This window comes from Salvelinus namaycush, chromosome 34 (assembly GCF_016432855.1).
Source record: "Salvelinus namaycush isolate Seneca chromosome 34, SaNama_1.0, whole genome shotgun sequence".
Classification (NCBI taxonomy): Eukaryota; Metazoa; Chordata; class Actinopteri; order Salmoniformes; family Salmonidae; genus Salvelinus; species Salvelinus namaycush.
Genome location: NC_052340.1, coordinates 14913091 through 14927017, shown reverse-complemented (window position 1 = coordinate 14927017; position 13927 = coordinate 14913091). Strand labels below are relative to the sequence as shown.

The following is a 13927-nucleotide window of genomic DNA, read 5'->3' as shown; positions in this document are numbered from 1 at the left end:
CCGGCGACGACGAGCGCCGAGCGCCGCCCGAACAGGGAGAGGAGCCACCTTCGGTGGAAGTCGTGACAATTTTAGGGTATAGTGTGTAAACTACTTGATGCAAATCAAAATGTTTTGTTCAAATATCTTCATTAAATATTGAAGGAGATTTGTTATAATGTAACGTAGTTATACCCTATTAATTGATATACTGTATAGACCTGTTATAGACAGTAGTGTAAATTACTTAAGTAAAAATACTTTAAAGTACTACTTTAAGTAGTTTTTGGGGTATCTGTACTTTACTTTACTATTTATATATTTGACTTTTACTTCACTACATTCCTAAAGAAAATAATGTACTTTTTAGTCCATATATTTTCGCTGACACCCAAAAGTATTTGTTACATTTTGAATGCTTAGCAGAACAGGAAAATGGTGCAATTCACACACTTATCAAGGGAACATCCCTGGTCATTCCTACTGCCTCTGATCTGGTGGACTCACTAAACACACATGCTTCGTTTCTGAATGATGTCTGAGTGTTGGAGTGTGCAACTGGCTGTCCGTAAAACAAAAGAAAAAATAAATGATGCCATCTAGTTTGCTTAATATAAGTAATTGTAAATGATTTATACTTTCAGTATATTTTAGCAATTACATGTACATTTAAAACCAAATACTTTGTGACTTTCACTTTTACATGAGTCATTTTCTGTTAAGGTATCTTTACTTTTACTCATGTATGACAACTGGGTACTTTTTTCACCACTGGTTATAGATAGGCTTATTTTCAAAATGTTTCAAATTTTCGGGCAATAATAACCGATTTACCTACAGCGTTTCCATTGCTGTTGAAAAGGGCCAATTAAGACTAATCTGTTTTGGACATTAGTGTTAATGTCTACTATCAACTAATTACAAAAAAAAAGAGATTAACGGGGCAATCTGTGATTGCTACATCTAATTGTGGACTTTAAAATGAATGATGTATGCCCATTGATTCTTGAAGAATTGAAATTATACTTGCATCATGAGCTTAGTTCAATTGTGTTCATATATAAACTTGTTTTACTCCTTTGTTTGTAAACAATGTAATTGTTAACAAACACTGTGTAGCCTTCAAAACATGGTTAAAACTATCATTTTGATCTCATGGATGGTCAGTCCTTGCATCCATAGTTCTGTATATGAATTTGAGTGGTTACATTTCTCCAGCCCCATCACGCAGCTATTTACCATATCAGTGGCAGGGGTGCCTGACTGCTTTGTATTTTTTGAACTACAGATTGCCCATTTAAGGTAAAGTGGTTACCTGACTGCACATATCACTCCATTTATTTTTCGGTAGAATTTCGCACTTTATTCAACCTGCTTCTTCAAATCCAACCCATGCGCTATCGTTTTCGGGTTTTGATTGACATCTTTCTCAGCCAATAAAAAATCATTAAACGCATTCCACCCTAAATATCCTCCAATCGGCAGACAAGAGGGCGTATCTCTCACTCGGGGACTCTAAGTGTATGAAGTTTAACCTGAATAGAAGAGAGCAGCGGAGAGAGAGAGCATGGTACACCTCATCACGGATGCGTGTGAGATATTTATCAACACTCATTTTATACTCTCATAAATTTAGCTGCACTGCTCTTAGTTTTTTTTCAGGATTTTATGTGCACAATTCAACGTGTTTTTGCAGTGGCTTCTCTCTCCAAATGGCTTGGATTATTTCCCCCCTGTGGCAACGCCAAAGGACTGGCGCTGTTTTTTTGCTCTCTGCTTTGATCGCGGTGATTGTGACAGGTGACTCCGCCGCGCAGGTTTTCGACAGTTATGGATTATCATACGCATTGAGATCGGAACTATCAGAGGATGCTATATTGGTGGCCAACAATGGAATACGCGTGCCTTTCGGGAGAGCAGTATTCATTGATCCTATCAATGATCTGGTAATACAAGTACAGCCGGGAGACAGATGTAGTATGACGGTTGTGGATAACGACCCGCTCTCCCAGAGGCCCGGGCAGCTCTCTCCTAAAAAGTTTCCCTGTGAGTTTGGACCCAATGACGTAAAGTATTCTCACTTCGGGTCCAGGAGCCCCCCGCGGGATAGGGTGAGGCTACAGCTCAGATATGACACTCATACCGACACCATAATCATCCCGTTTATGATGGAAGTGGAGGTGATTTTCACACAGTTGGAAGTGTTAACCAGAAACATGCCTCTGACTGTTGACAAACTGCTTGGCACTAGTAACCCCATTGACAGGAAGATTCTAGAGTTCACCTATGATAGAAGTGAACATCAGTGTAAAATAACATCCCTCTCCAGTGGCAGTGCATTACCCAGGTATGGAAAACTTGTGGATGAGGGAAAACTTGGAGAAATGGTGGATTGTGATGAATTTATTAAAATGAATATCCGCTATCAGCACACTTCTGCACACAAATCACCCAATAGAGATTATTTCCCAATGATTGTGGAATTACAAGATAAAGAGGGTAATTTTCTGAAGCAGGAGTTTTTCCAGATGATGGTGCGTATAAAGGATGGCGAGGAGAACACGGCTCCTAAACCCAGCTTCGTGGCCATGATGATGATGGAGGTGGATCAGTTTGTGATGACAGCCATCACCCCCGACATGCTGGCTGCCGAGGACATTGAGTCTAACCCTGACAACCTTATCTTCAACATCACCACCCCCCTCTCCTTCGAGGAGGGGTACATAGTCAGCACAGATGACCGGAACCTGCCCATCACCTCTTTCTACCAGGGAGACCTCAAAGAACTAAAGATAGCCTACAAGCCTCCGTCTGTGGACTCTGAAACAGAACGTATCTTCCAGATAGAGTTTGAGGTGGTGGACACTGATGGGGCTGTGTCTGACCCGTTCGCCTTCATGATTGTAGTGAAGCCTATGAACACGCTTGCTCCAGTAGTCACCAGGAATACTGGTCAGCTTCTCTACGAGGGTCAGTCCAGACCACTGTCCAGTTCTCATAACCTAGGGGTCAGTGACGAGGACGACCTGGATGATGTCAGGATCATGGTGGTCGATGGGCTGCGACATGGCCAGCTGACGGTGCTCGGGTCACTCAGGAAGTTCTTCACCCCGGCCGATCTGGTCGGGGGCATGGTCATATACCAGCACGACGGCAGCGACACGTACAGCGACAACATCATCTTCCGGATGACGGACGGGAAGCATGAGGTGGAATTCCTGTTTCCCCTAACGATCGTTCCCACGGACGACGAGCCGCCCATTATCAACGCTAACACGGGGTTAATCCTCTTCAAGAACCAGATTATGCTCATTTCGCCACTCACACTGAGCGCTGCAGACATTGACTCTGAGGACTCCACTATCAGGTTCACCATAGAAGGCCCGTTCTCGCCTATAGGGGAGGTGCTGCTGAGGCAGTCAGAGGCCCCAGCGGACCCATCCACCTGGAGGTTTAATGCTGAGGATGAGCTGTATGAGAAAGAGGTTACAGAGTGGTTGCAGCAGGATATCACAGACGGGAAACTGTTCTACAGACACACCGGGCCTCACAGCACTGACACAGTTATGGACCAGTTTGTTTTCCGGGTCCAGGATGATAACGACCCCCCTAACCAATCAGAACAGAGCTCGTTCATCATCAAGATTCTGCCAGTGGATGACATCCCCCCTGAGCTGTATCCTGGTACCACCCTCCAGATGACCGTACACGAGTACCAGCTCACCTACTTCCGTAAGAAGTTTCTCCGCTACACTGATCTGGACTCGGAGGACAGAGATCTGAAGTACACCGTCACCCAGCCCCCGACAGACACAGACGAGAACAGCCCTGTGGTACTGGGGTCTATTGTGTTAACAGAAAGTTCAAACACTGTAGTGACTGAGTTTACTCAGGCTCAGGTCAACCACCATAAGATATCATACAAACCACCTGACCTGGAGCTGGGGATCACAGCCCACGTTCTGCAGTTCCAGTACACGGTGGAGGATACGTCAGGGAATACTGTCACCGGAACATTCTCTATATTCCTGCAGCCTGTCGACAACAAGCCGCCTCAGATAACCAACACTGGCTTCACGATATTCGAGCGGGGAACGCACATAATCACCAGAGCTGAGCTGGATACTGTGGACTTAGACACAGACAGTAGCCAGATTTCCTTCACAGTCACTCAGCCCCCTCAGCATGGCACAGTCCAGTACACCTTCACCGACCTGACCAAAGGGGACCAGTTCAACCTGTTGGACATTGCTAATGACAGGATCTCCTACATCCAGAACGGAGACGAGTCCACCAGCGATTTCTTTCAGCTGGATGTCAGTGACGGCGTCCATGTTGTGACCATCACCATCAGGGTTACCGTGAAGCCCATCGATGACGAGACCCCGACCATCACCCTCCCGGCCGGAACCATTGGCTCCTACATCGACGTCCTGGAGAACGGAGCTACGGAGATCACGACTAACGTCATCCAGGGGAGGGACGAGGACACGGACGACCTCCGTTTGACCTTCATCCTGGAGGACCCACCGGTTTTCGGAGAGATCCTGGTGAACGGGGTTCAATCAGGGAGCTTCACCCAGGCTGACATCATCAACGGACTGGTGGTGTACACCCATACCAGCGGAGAGATCGGCCTCACCACTAAATACGACTACTTTAACCTGACGCTGACAGACATGTCTGATGAGTGGACGGTAGGGGGCAACAGGGTCACGGGGGTCAGGGTTCAGATCACCATCCTCCCCATGGACAGCCAGGCTCCAGAGGTGTTCGTAGGCCCACAGTTCACTGTTGTAGAGGGAGAGAAGAATGTGATTGAGATTCTTCACATTAGTGCTGATGATATTGACACTCCTAATGATGACCTGCTTTGTACCATCATCATACAGCCCACGTCAGGCTACGTGGAGAACATCTCCCCGGCCCCAGGCTCAGAGAAGTCCAGGTCTGGGACTGCGATCAGTGCATTCACCATTAAGGACATCAGACAGAACCACATCTACTACGTCCAAAGCATCCATAAGGGAGTGGAGCCGGTCGAGGACAGGCTCATGTTCAGATGCTCAGACGGCATCAACTTCTCCGAGAGACATTTCTTCCCCATCGTTATCATCCCGTTCAACGATGAGAAGCCTGAGATTTATATGAGGGAGTTTGTTGTTATGGAAGGGATGAATATTGTTATCGATACGCCCATCCTGAACGGAGCCGACGCGGACATCCCCTCGGATGAACTCACGTTCATCATCACCAAACCACCCAAGCACGGCTTCATCCTCAACCAGCTGACCACCGGCACCGTCACAGTCACCAACTTCACCCTGGACCAGATCAGGGAAGCCTCCAGTATAGTGTATGAACACGATGACTCGGAGACCAAGGAGGACAGCTTTGACTTAATCCTGACGGACGGTAAATATACCGTGGAGAAGACCATCATTGTTATGATCATTCCTGTAGATGACGAGACACCCAGGATGGCCATCAACGACGGTCTGGAGATAGAGATAGGAGACGTTAAAGTGATCGATAACAATGTTTTAAAAGCCACCGACTTGGATTCTGAGGATAGTACTTTGACGTACGTTGTTCGCTATGGGCCAGGCCAGGGGTTGTTACAGAGGAGAACCCCTTACGGGACATTAGAGAACATCACAGTGGGGATGAACTTCACGCAGTACCAGGTGGACCAGGCTCTCATCGTCTTTATCCACAACGGGCAGGAAGGAATCCGGGACCTGATCAAGTTTGACGTGACGGACGGCATCAACCCTCTGATCGACAGGTACTTAATTTTTACAAATGTGTTTTCTAAAATACAAACAATACACTACAACAATAGAATAAACAACTTGAAAGAAAGGAAAAATTAATTGAAAGAAATCTGTCATTCTGGATATAGCACTATGCTTATAGTACAATGATGATTCTTGTGTGTCAGGGTGTCTCCTAACAGATTGTCTTTCAGTTGTTTGTTTTGTTTATTTGTTATATTCTTTCTGTCAATTGACAGGTACTTCTATGTGACAGTGGGCGGCATCGACATGGTGTTCCCTGACGTGGTCAGTAAGGGGGTCTCTCTGAAAGAAGGCGGTAGAGTAACGTTGACCACAGACCTGCTCAGCACCAGTGACCTCAACAGTCCAGACGAACACCTGGTGTTCACCATCACCAGGGCCCCACAGAGAGGCCATCTGGAGTGTACCGACGGCCCTGGCATGCCCATCTCCTCCTTTACCCAGCTCCAGCTAGCTGGGAGCAAGGTACTTCGATGTAATTGTTTTAATACTCATGATTTTATTCTTTGTTTTTCTGTAAACATTTTAAAATGGCTTATTGTTCTGTATTTTTTAAATTATAATAAAGGTGTACTACATCCACACGGCCGATGATGAGGTCAAGATGGACAGCTTTGAGTTCGAGGTCACCGACGGTTACAACCCTGTGTTCCGCACGTTCCGTGTCTCCATCACCGATGTGGACAACAAGAAACCGGTTCTAACGGTTCACAGCTTGGTGGTTAACGAGGGAGAGAACAAACTCATCACACCCTTCGAGCTGACCGCAGAGGACCGCGACACGGCTGACCGCCTCCTGAAGTTCACGGTCACCCAGGTCCCTGTCCACGGTCGCCTCCTCTTCAACAACACCCGCCCCGTCTCCTCCTTCACCAAACAAGACCTGAACGAGAACCTCATCAGCTACAAACACGACGGTACTGAGTCCTCCAAGGATTCCTTCTCCTTTACCGTGACTGACGGGACGCACACCGACTTCTACGTGTTCCCAGACACCGTGTTCGAGACGCGGCGCCCCCAGATGATGAAGATCACGGTCCTGTCGGTGGATAACGGGGTGCCCCAGATCGTGGTGAATAAAGGGGGGCCCACCCTGAGGGTGTTAGAGACGGGTCACCTGGGGTTCCTCATCACCTCTAAGACTCTTAAGGCCGAGGACAGGGATAGTCTTCAGCTATCTGTCACCTTTAAGATCACCGTGGGACCAGAACATGGATTCCTCATCAACCTGGGTACAGGCAACGCTACCGTCACCACATTCACTCAAGGTAAGACGACCGTTACTTTAAATACAAAGTTATACTCTACTATACTTTAGTCTTTTACAAGTACAATATAACTTTATTGTCCAATGTGTTTTTTTTTTCATTCTTCATAAGCTGTTGAGTAATTTTCACTTAGAGCTGTAGCGCTGTTGCTCTTATAATGGCTTAAGAACTTACTATAGCGCTTACCTTTTATAATGGTACTATGTAACTAGTATGGCCATTGGCCGCAACTGCACCGAGGTGTTCAGAAATCAAGTGTTGTGAAACAGGCTTAACTTGATAGAGAAATCTTTTGTATTTCTAGAGAGTCTATGAATGGAGTTCCACAAGTTCCTCAGACAGACAGAAAGATAGGGTTTCACAAGGTAGGGGTTTCTCCTATCCCAGACGTCATCTAGTAAACTTCTACAGAGTACTTGAGCTCTTGAGTAAATACCAACAGATTTTACGTTACACGAAGGCAAGGGGCCACATACATGAAGAATTGAGAGTAAGGACATGAATACTCTGTCTGAAAGGGAGGGAGGCAGAGAGCGCGAGAGAGAGAGAGAGAGAGATACAGTAGAGAGAGAGTGGGGGAGAGGGATACAGTAGAGAGAGAGTGGGGGAGAGGGATAGAGAGGTAGGGAGAGAGAGGGTGTGCGTGTGAGAGAGAGAGATGTGTTAGCTTCACTCACAGTAAAAACAGGCCAACATTTGTTTAAGCCACAGAAATAGCTACAGTGTAGAACAACTACATACATACAGCCCAGTCTACAGTACAAATGAAAAGGTGGGGTTAGCGAACAGTAACAGTCAGTAAGAAATGTATGAACAAGGCCCCAATCGATCTCTATATGGTTGCATCCCAAATGGCACCTTATTCCCTATATAGTGCACTTCTATGGGCTCTGGTAAAACGTTGTGCACTAAACAGTATAGGAAAAAGGCTGCCATTTGGGTGGGATGCATTCTCTCCTTCATTTACCGACCCCAATTCATCCCCATTCTCTTCCCACTGCTTTCTCCTGCAGACCTGTTAAATATTTCTGGCAGATCCATCGCTGCTAAACAGACAGTAAATAACGCTAGCTAATCCGGCATAGCCGGCGGCAGTGTCCCAAAACTGGCTCTCCATTTTTATGAGCCGGCCGCTTTGAAGGGAAATGTTTTGACATCAAATATAGAAGATAGCAGGGGCAGCATTACACCTCACTCCCTCCTCCCTGATATCAGTCTCCCGGTCTATCAAGAAGCCGCTCCAGAACCAACGCTCCTCCTAGTTAGTATCAGTCTTAACCCACTCCAGCATAGCGTTGTTAGTGGATGCGGCAGACAGACGTGATGTGGTGTAGCTCCTGCAGTCTAATTCTTCTTTATGCTCCTCATCTTTTAGCAGACTAATATATAGTTAGACTCTAAACAGCCTGAGTTAAATCAGCTCTCCTCTCCTGCATCTCAATAACACTTTGTTCTTCTTTGTGTTCTTCTTCTTTTTTTTACTGGTGAGGCTTCTTCCAAATAAGTTGTCAAACAGTGTATAAATAGGTTGTAGTAGTTCAGTAATATGACATGTAGTTTTAAGCAACATCAGAAAGCTATAATAGAGAAATGCCTTACAACTGTTCATCACAGATATGCATATCAAATGTTGTAATAATGTATTGTATTATACCCTGCCTACCATATCAGCATTATACATTTTTTCAGTCTATTTTCTTAGAGTCTATTAGGAAACATGCAAGGCATGGCAATGGCATGAATTATACATGTAAGGCCGATATGTTTCAAGACGAGTAGAAGAGTAAATTACATCAATATGATTTTATTTTTCAGCTGAAATTGATGACATGAAGATTTGCTACGTACTAAGAGATGGTGACAATGCTACGAGTGACATCTTCTATTTCTCCATTGAGGACAATGGTAAGTCATTCTATAAATGTTTTACTGATGGTACTGATGGTTTACATCAAATAATACCACATCTAACTATTTAATAGTTGAGAGGTGTTTTGTGAACCAACATTGTGGATGCAGGCTTTTCCAGCTGTAGCCTAATCTTTTCAGTGAAGGAGAAAATCTAAGCTGCAGTGGATGAGTGCATTGATGTGAATGGGGCTTTAGATACATCATAGTGATATAGAACTGAGCAGCAGGTAATCCCTTTAAACAACAACAGCAGTATATAAAACAACGTTGATGCCTCCCCCCCTTGAAGTTCTGCTTGAGTGATGCCAGAGAGAGGACACTGATGGAAATCTGTTTCAAACGTGTCGACAGGAAGGAAGGAATCTTCAGCTGCTCCAGCAGCTTGTTGGGACATGATTTTATCACGTTTAGCATGTAGTCCTACAGTACTGTGAGGTTTCTCTAAGGGGGATGTGGAAGCAGGCTGGAATTGTATATGTACTGTATGTTGGATCATTATATAGCACAAGTCCAATTCAGAAGTCCCCTGTTGAACATCTCTTAGCAATGTAATAAAAGTAACATTCATTGAATCACAGAGGAAACTAGGTCTGCGTCTCAAATGGCACCCTATTCCCTATATAGTGCACTTCTTTTGAAAAGGGCCCATAAGCTATGGAATAGGGTGCCATTTGGTACGTAACCTAGTTGACTGTCTTCAGGGCAAATACTGTAAGTCATGTTTTGGAAACATCATAGTATTGAAGTTTGGAAAGAGCTGCTGAAAACAGACCAACAGCTAAACAGCTGGCAGATGATGGAAGTAGAATTTTGATCATTCTTCTTCTTGTGTATGGTGTTCCAAACAGTCATTCCCTCATCTAGTCAGTCAGCCAGCCAGCCAATCACTCACTCACTCAATCATTCAGGAAAGACAGTCAGTCAATCAGCCAGTCTGGCTGCCTGTCAGGTCTGGCTGCCTGTCTGTTTGCCTGCCTGCCCGCATGTCTGTCTGTCGGCTAGACAAAGAGATGCTCTGTGATGTCTGCATTACACCATCCTACTTCACCAGCCTACCCACGGCCTCCAACAGACACCCCAACATGATTGGCCAATTCAGTTTCTCCATGTATGGAATGGGCCACTAGCAGAAAAATACTCTCACTTTGAGCTCTGCCTACGATGAGAGGCAGTGTCTACGTCCCAAATGGCACCCTATTCCCTATATAGGGCACTACTTTTGATTAAAGCCCTATGGGCCCTGGTGAAAAGTAGTGCACTATATAGAGATTAGGGTCCCGTTCAGGATGCAGTTGCAGTGTGAGGCGTGTGAATGGTGGTGGATGTGGCTGGTGCTTCGTGATTAGTTTAAGTAGAGTGGCTGACAGTGTGTTCTTTCTTCTGCTCTTCCACGGCCGTGACGGTCTGACGGAATACAAAGGGGTCCTCAGACAAGGGCCTCTTTTCCCACAGGCACCTCTCTGACCCTCTAAACACCTCCTGTACACCCTCCCCCCCCAACCCGACCCACCCTTACTCTCGACCTGGGAGTAATCTGGGGGTTCAGTGAGGTAATATACAGGTTATTACAGCAGGGGGTTCAGTGAGGTAATACACAGGTTATTACAGCAGGGGGTTCAGTGAGGTAATACACAGGTTATTGCAGCAGGGGGTTCAGTGAGGTAATACACAGGTTATTACAGCAGGGGGTTCAATGAGGTAATACACAGGTTATTGCAGCAGGGGGTTCAGTGAGGTAATACACAGGTTATTACAGCAGGGGGTTCAGTGAGGTAATACACAGGTTATTGCAGCAGGGGGTTCAGTGAGGTAATACACAGGTTATTACAGCAGGGGGTTCAATGAGGTAATACACAGGTTATTGCAGCAGGGGGTTCAGTGAGGTAATATACAGGTTATTACAGCAGGGGGTTCAGTGAGGTAATACACAGGTTATTACAGCAGGGTGTTCAGTGAGGTAATACACAGGTTATTACAGCAGGGGGTTCAGTGGGGTAATACACAGGTTATTACAGCAGGGGGTTCAGTGAGGTAATACACAGGTTATTGCAGCAGGGGGTTCAGTGAGGTAATACACAGGTTATTACAGCAGGGGGTTCAGTGAGGTAATACACAGGTTATTGCAGCAGGGGGTTCAGTGAGGTAATACACAGGTTATTACAGCAGGGGGTTCAGTGAGGTAATACACAGGTTATTGCAGCAGGGGGTTCAGTGAGGTAATACACAGGTTATTGCAGCAGGGGGTTCAGTGAGGTAATACACAGGTTATTACAGCAGGGGGTTCAGTGAGGTAATACACAGGTTATTACAGCAGGGGGTTCAGTGAGGTAATACACAGGTTATTGCAGCAGGGGGTTCAGTGAGGTAATACACAGGTTATTACAGCAGGGGGTTCAGTGAGGTAATACACAGCTTATTGCAGCAGGGGGTTCAGTGAGGTAATACACAGGTTATTGCAGCAGGTGTTTCAGTGTGGTAATAGACAGGTTATTGCAGCAGGGGGTTCAGTGAGGTAATACACAGGTTATTGCAGCAGGGGGTTCAGTGAGGTAATACACAGGTTATTACAGCAGGGGGTTCAGTGAGGTAATACACAGGTTATTACAGCAGGGGGTTCAGTGAGGTAATATACAGGTTATTACAGCAGGGGGTTCAGTGAGGTAATACACAGGTTATTACAGCAGGGGGTTCAGTGAGGTAATACACAGGTTATTACAGCAGGGTGTTCAGTGAGGTAATACACAGGTTATTGCAGCAAAGGGTTCAGTGAGGTAATACACAGGTTATTACAGCAATCTGCTACTCTGTGTGTAGCTGAATAAGGAGCTAATGGGGATGTTAGCTGGTGTGAGCCATTCAATCTTTTCTATGATAAAACCTGCTAGGCAGTCCAAATGGCACCCCATTCCCTGTAAAGTGCAATACTTTTGAGGCTTTATCATAGAGAAGATTTAATGGGTTTTTATCATGCTGGTGATGCTCAAGCCAATTCAGAGTCCTTCCTGTCGCTGTGGAGTCAAGTTCAGTCAATACCTGTATTATCCTCTCAGTTGGATTATTTGTCATGGATCTGCTTCTCTCTTTTTCTTCTGAATCTCCCCTACCTTTCCCTCTCGCTCGGTCCCCTCTCGCTGTCTCTCTACCCTCTCCTCTCTTTCTTCCTCCCTCACTATCTCTCACTCTTTCTCTCCCTCCCATTTTGCCTCTCTCGCTCTCGCTCCCTCTCTCTCTCGTTCTCTCTCTTTCTCTATATCCTCTTATAAACCATGAAGGTGCTTCTCTATTCCCTCAAAACACTGCAGGAGTTTCTCTGTTGGCTCTGTCTTTCAGACTCATTCATTAGCTGAGCTTGTTTCATCAGTCATTTGGTAGTCAGACAGGCACTTCACAAGGAGTAGGTGAATGTCAAATGCAGTCAATAATTGTTCTCTTGCTGCTTATCTTTCATGAGTTGTTTTAGTAATGATCTGAGCAGTGCTGGAGGCTGCCTCCCCTGTATGTGTGTGTGTTTGTTTGTGTGTGTGAGTGTGTGTGTGTGTTACGGCTTTCACAGCTAACATAAACCTCTACATAAAGCATGCAGCTGCCACAACCCACTCACACACAGCACTCATTACAAGGCATGAATGCTCTCATTTGCTTTACCTCGATTCCTTCCTCCCCGCTGTGGTAGAATGTTTATGAAATTCCAAGCTTTCCATAATGCTGTATTACAAGACTGATGTTAGTTTTATCAATGTTGGCATGAAGCCACAGGGCTATTCATTGTGTCGAAGTTGAAATCTTCAGCTCCATTAATGCATTAACTTGATAAATCACGCCACTTTACGCTGGGAGTTGACTACATATTTTAACTGGCAGAGATGAGCTGACTACTGACGAGTTGTGTGATATAGAATGTTCTGGGAGTTCCTGTCAGATGCATGCGCAGGTATACTGGTAACAAATTTCTGCCCTGCTAGAGCTGCCTCGGTCAGCTGTAAGTGCTGTTATTGTGAAGTGGAAATGTCTAGGAGCAACAACGGCTCAGCCGCAAAGTGGTAGGCCACACACGCTCACAGAACAGGACCGCCGAGTGCTGATGCGCATAGCGCGTAAATATCGCCTGTCTTCGGTTGCAACACTCATACCGAGATCCAAACTGCTTCTGGAAGCAACCTCAGCACAAGAACTGTTCGACGGGAGCTTCATGAAATGGGTTTCCATGGCTGAACAGCCGCACACAAGCCTAAGATCACCATGCGCAATGCCAAGCGTCGGCTGGAGTGGTGTAAAGCTCGCCGCCTTTGGACTCTGGAGCAGTGAAAACGCATACTCTGAAAACGCATGTAGTCTATATGTGTGTGTGTGTGTGTCTGTCTGTGTTTATCCATGTAAAGCTGCTAATAACTTTTGTCCTGGTTAGATTTGGGTCACTGCCAGATGCTGTTCCTGCTGAGTGATTGATGTCATTCCGAAAGGGGATGAACACTGCCCAACCTGCAAAGGAGATTTTGCTGGATTGGGGCTGTAGATAACCTAAATATGTGTGGTTGTTTTACCTAACTTAGTTGAATGCACTGACTGTAAGTCACTGCTAAATCGCCAAAATGTAAGTGTAAATATCACCATGCTGAAATGCATTATAAGGTTGTAATAACCTTGGTCTTGACATAAAGATAATAACATATCATCCCTATTGCCTCTTTTACCTCTATTACCTTGATAACCTGCTGCGTGAGTGTGTGTGTGTTTGTGTGTGTGTATCTGTGTGTGTGTCAGAGAAACTGTTGGTGTATAATCTATTGATGTTCTCAACCCCGTTGACAAGAACAAACCTCAGAGGTTTACAAACACATCCTTCACCTCATTGCTGTGCTTGACATATAATCGGAACATAGAGAAAAGAATAGGAGCTTAGCCATTCATCATCTGAACTTTTCATGAGAAACCATTTCCTTTAGTATTATGAAATAAAGGAAGCAGTCT

The 13927-nt window shown here is 45.5% G+C and overlaps 1 protein-coding gene across 1 annotated transcript in view; it reads left to right on the top strand.

Annotated features, from left to right (window-relative positions):
• Positions 1-1591: 1591 nt before the first annotated feature.
• LOC120029199 (FRAS1-related extracellular matrix protein 2-like) overlaps positions 1592-13927 on the top strand; it is a 75544-nt gene continuing 63208 nt past the window's right edge. The window contains exons 1-4 of the mRNA XM_038974492.1: positions 1592-5767; positions 5996-6245; positions 6349-7048; positions 8864-8953. Coding sequence (XP_038830420.1) covers positions 1692-5767; positions 5996-6245; positions 6349-7048; positions 8864-8953 — 5116 coding nt within the window. The 5' untranslated portion in view covers positions 1592-1691. The remainder of the gene's footprint in view (positions 5768-5995; positions 6246-6348; positions 7049-8863; positions 8954-13927) is intronic.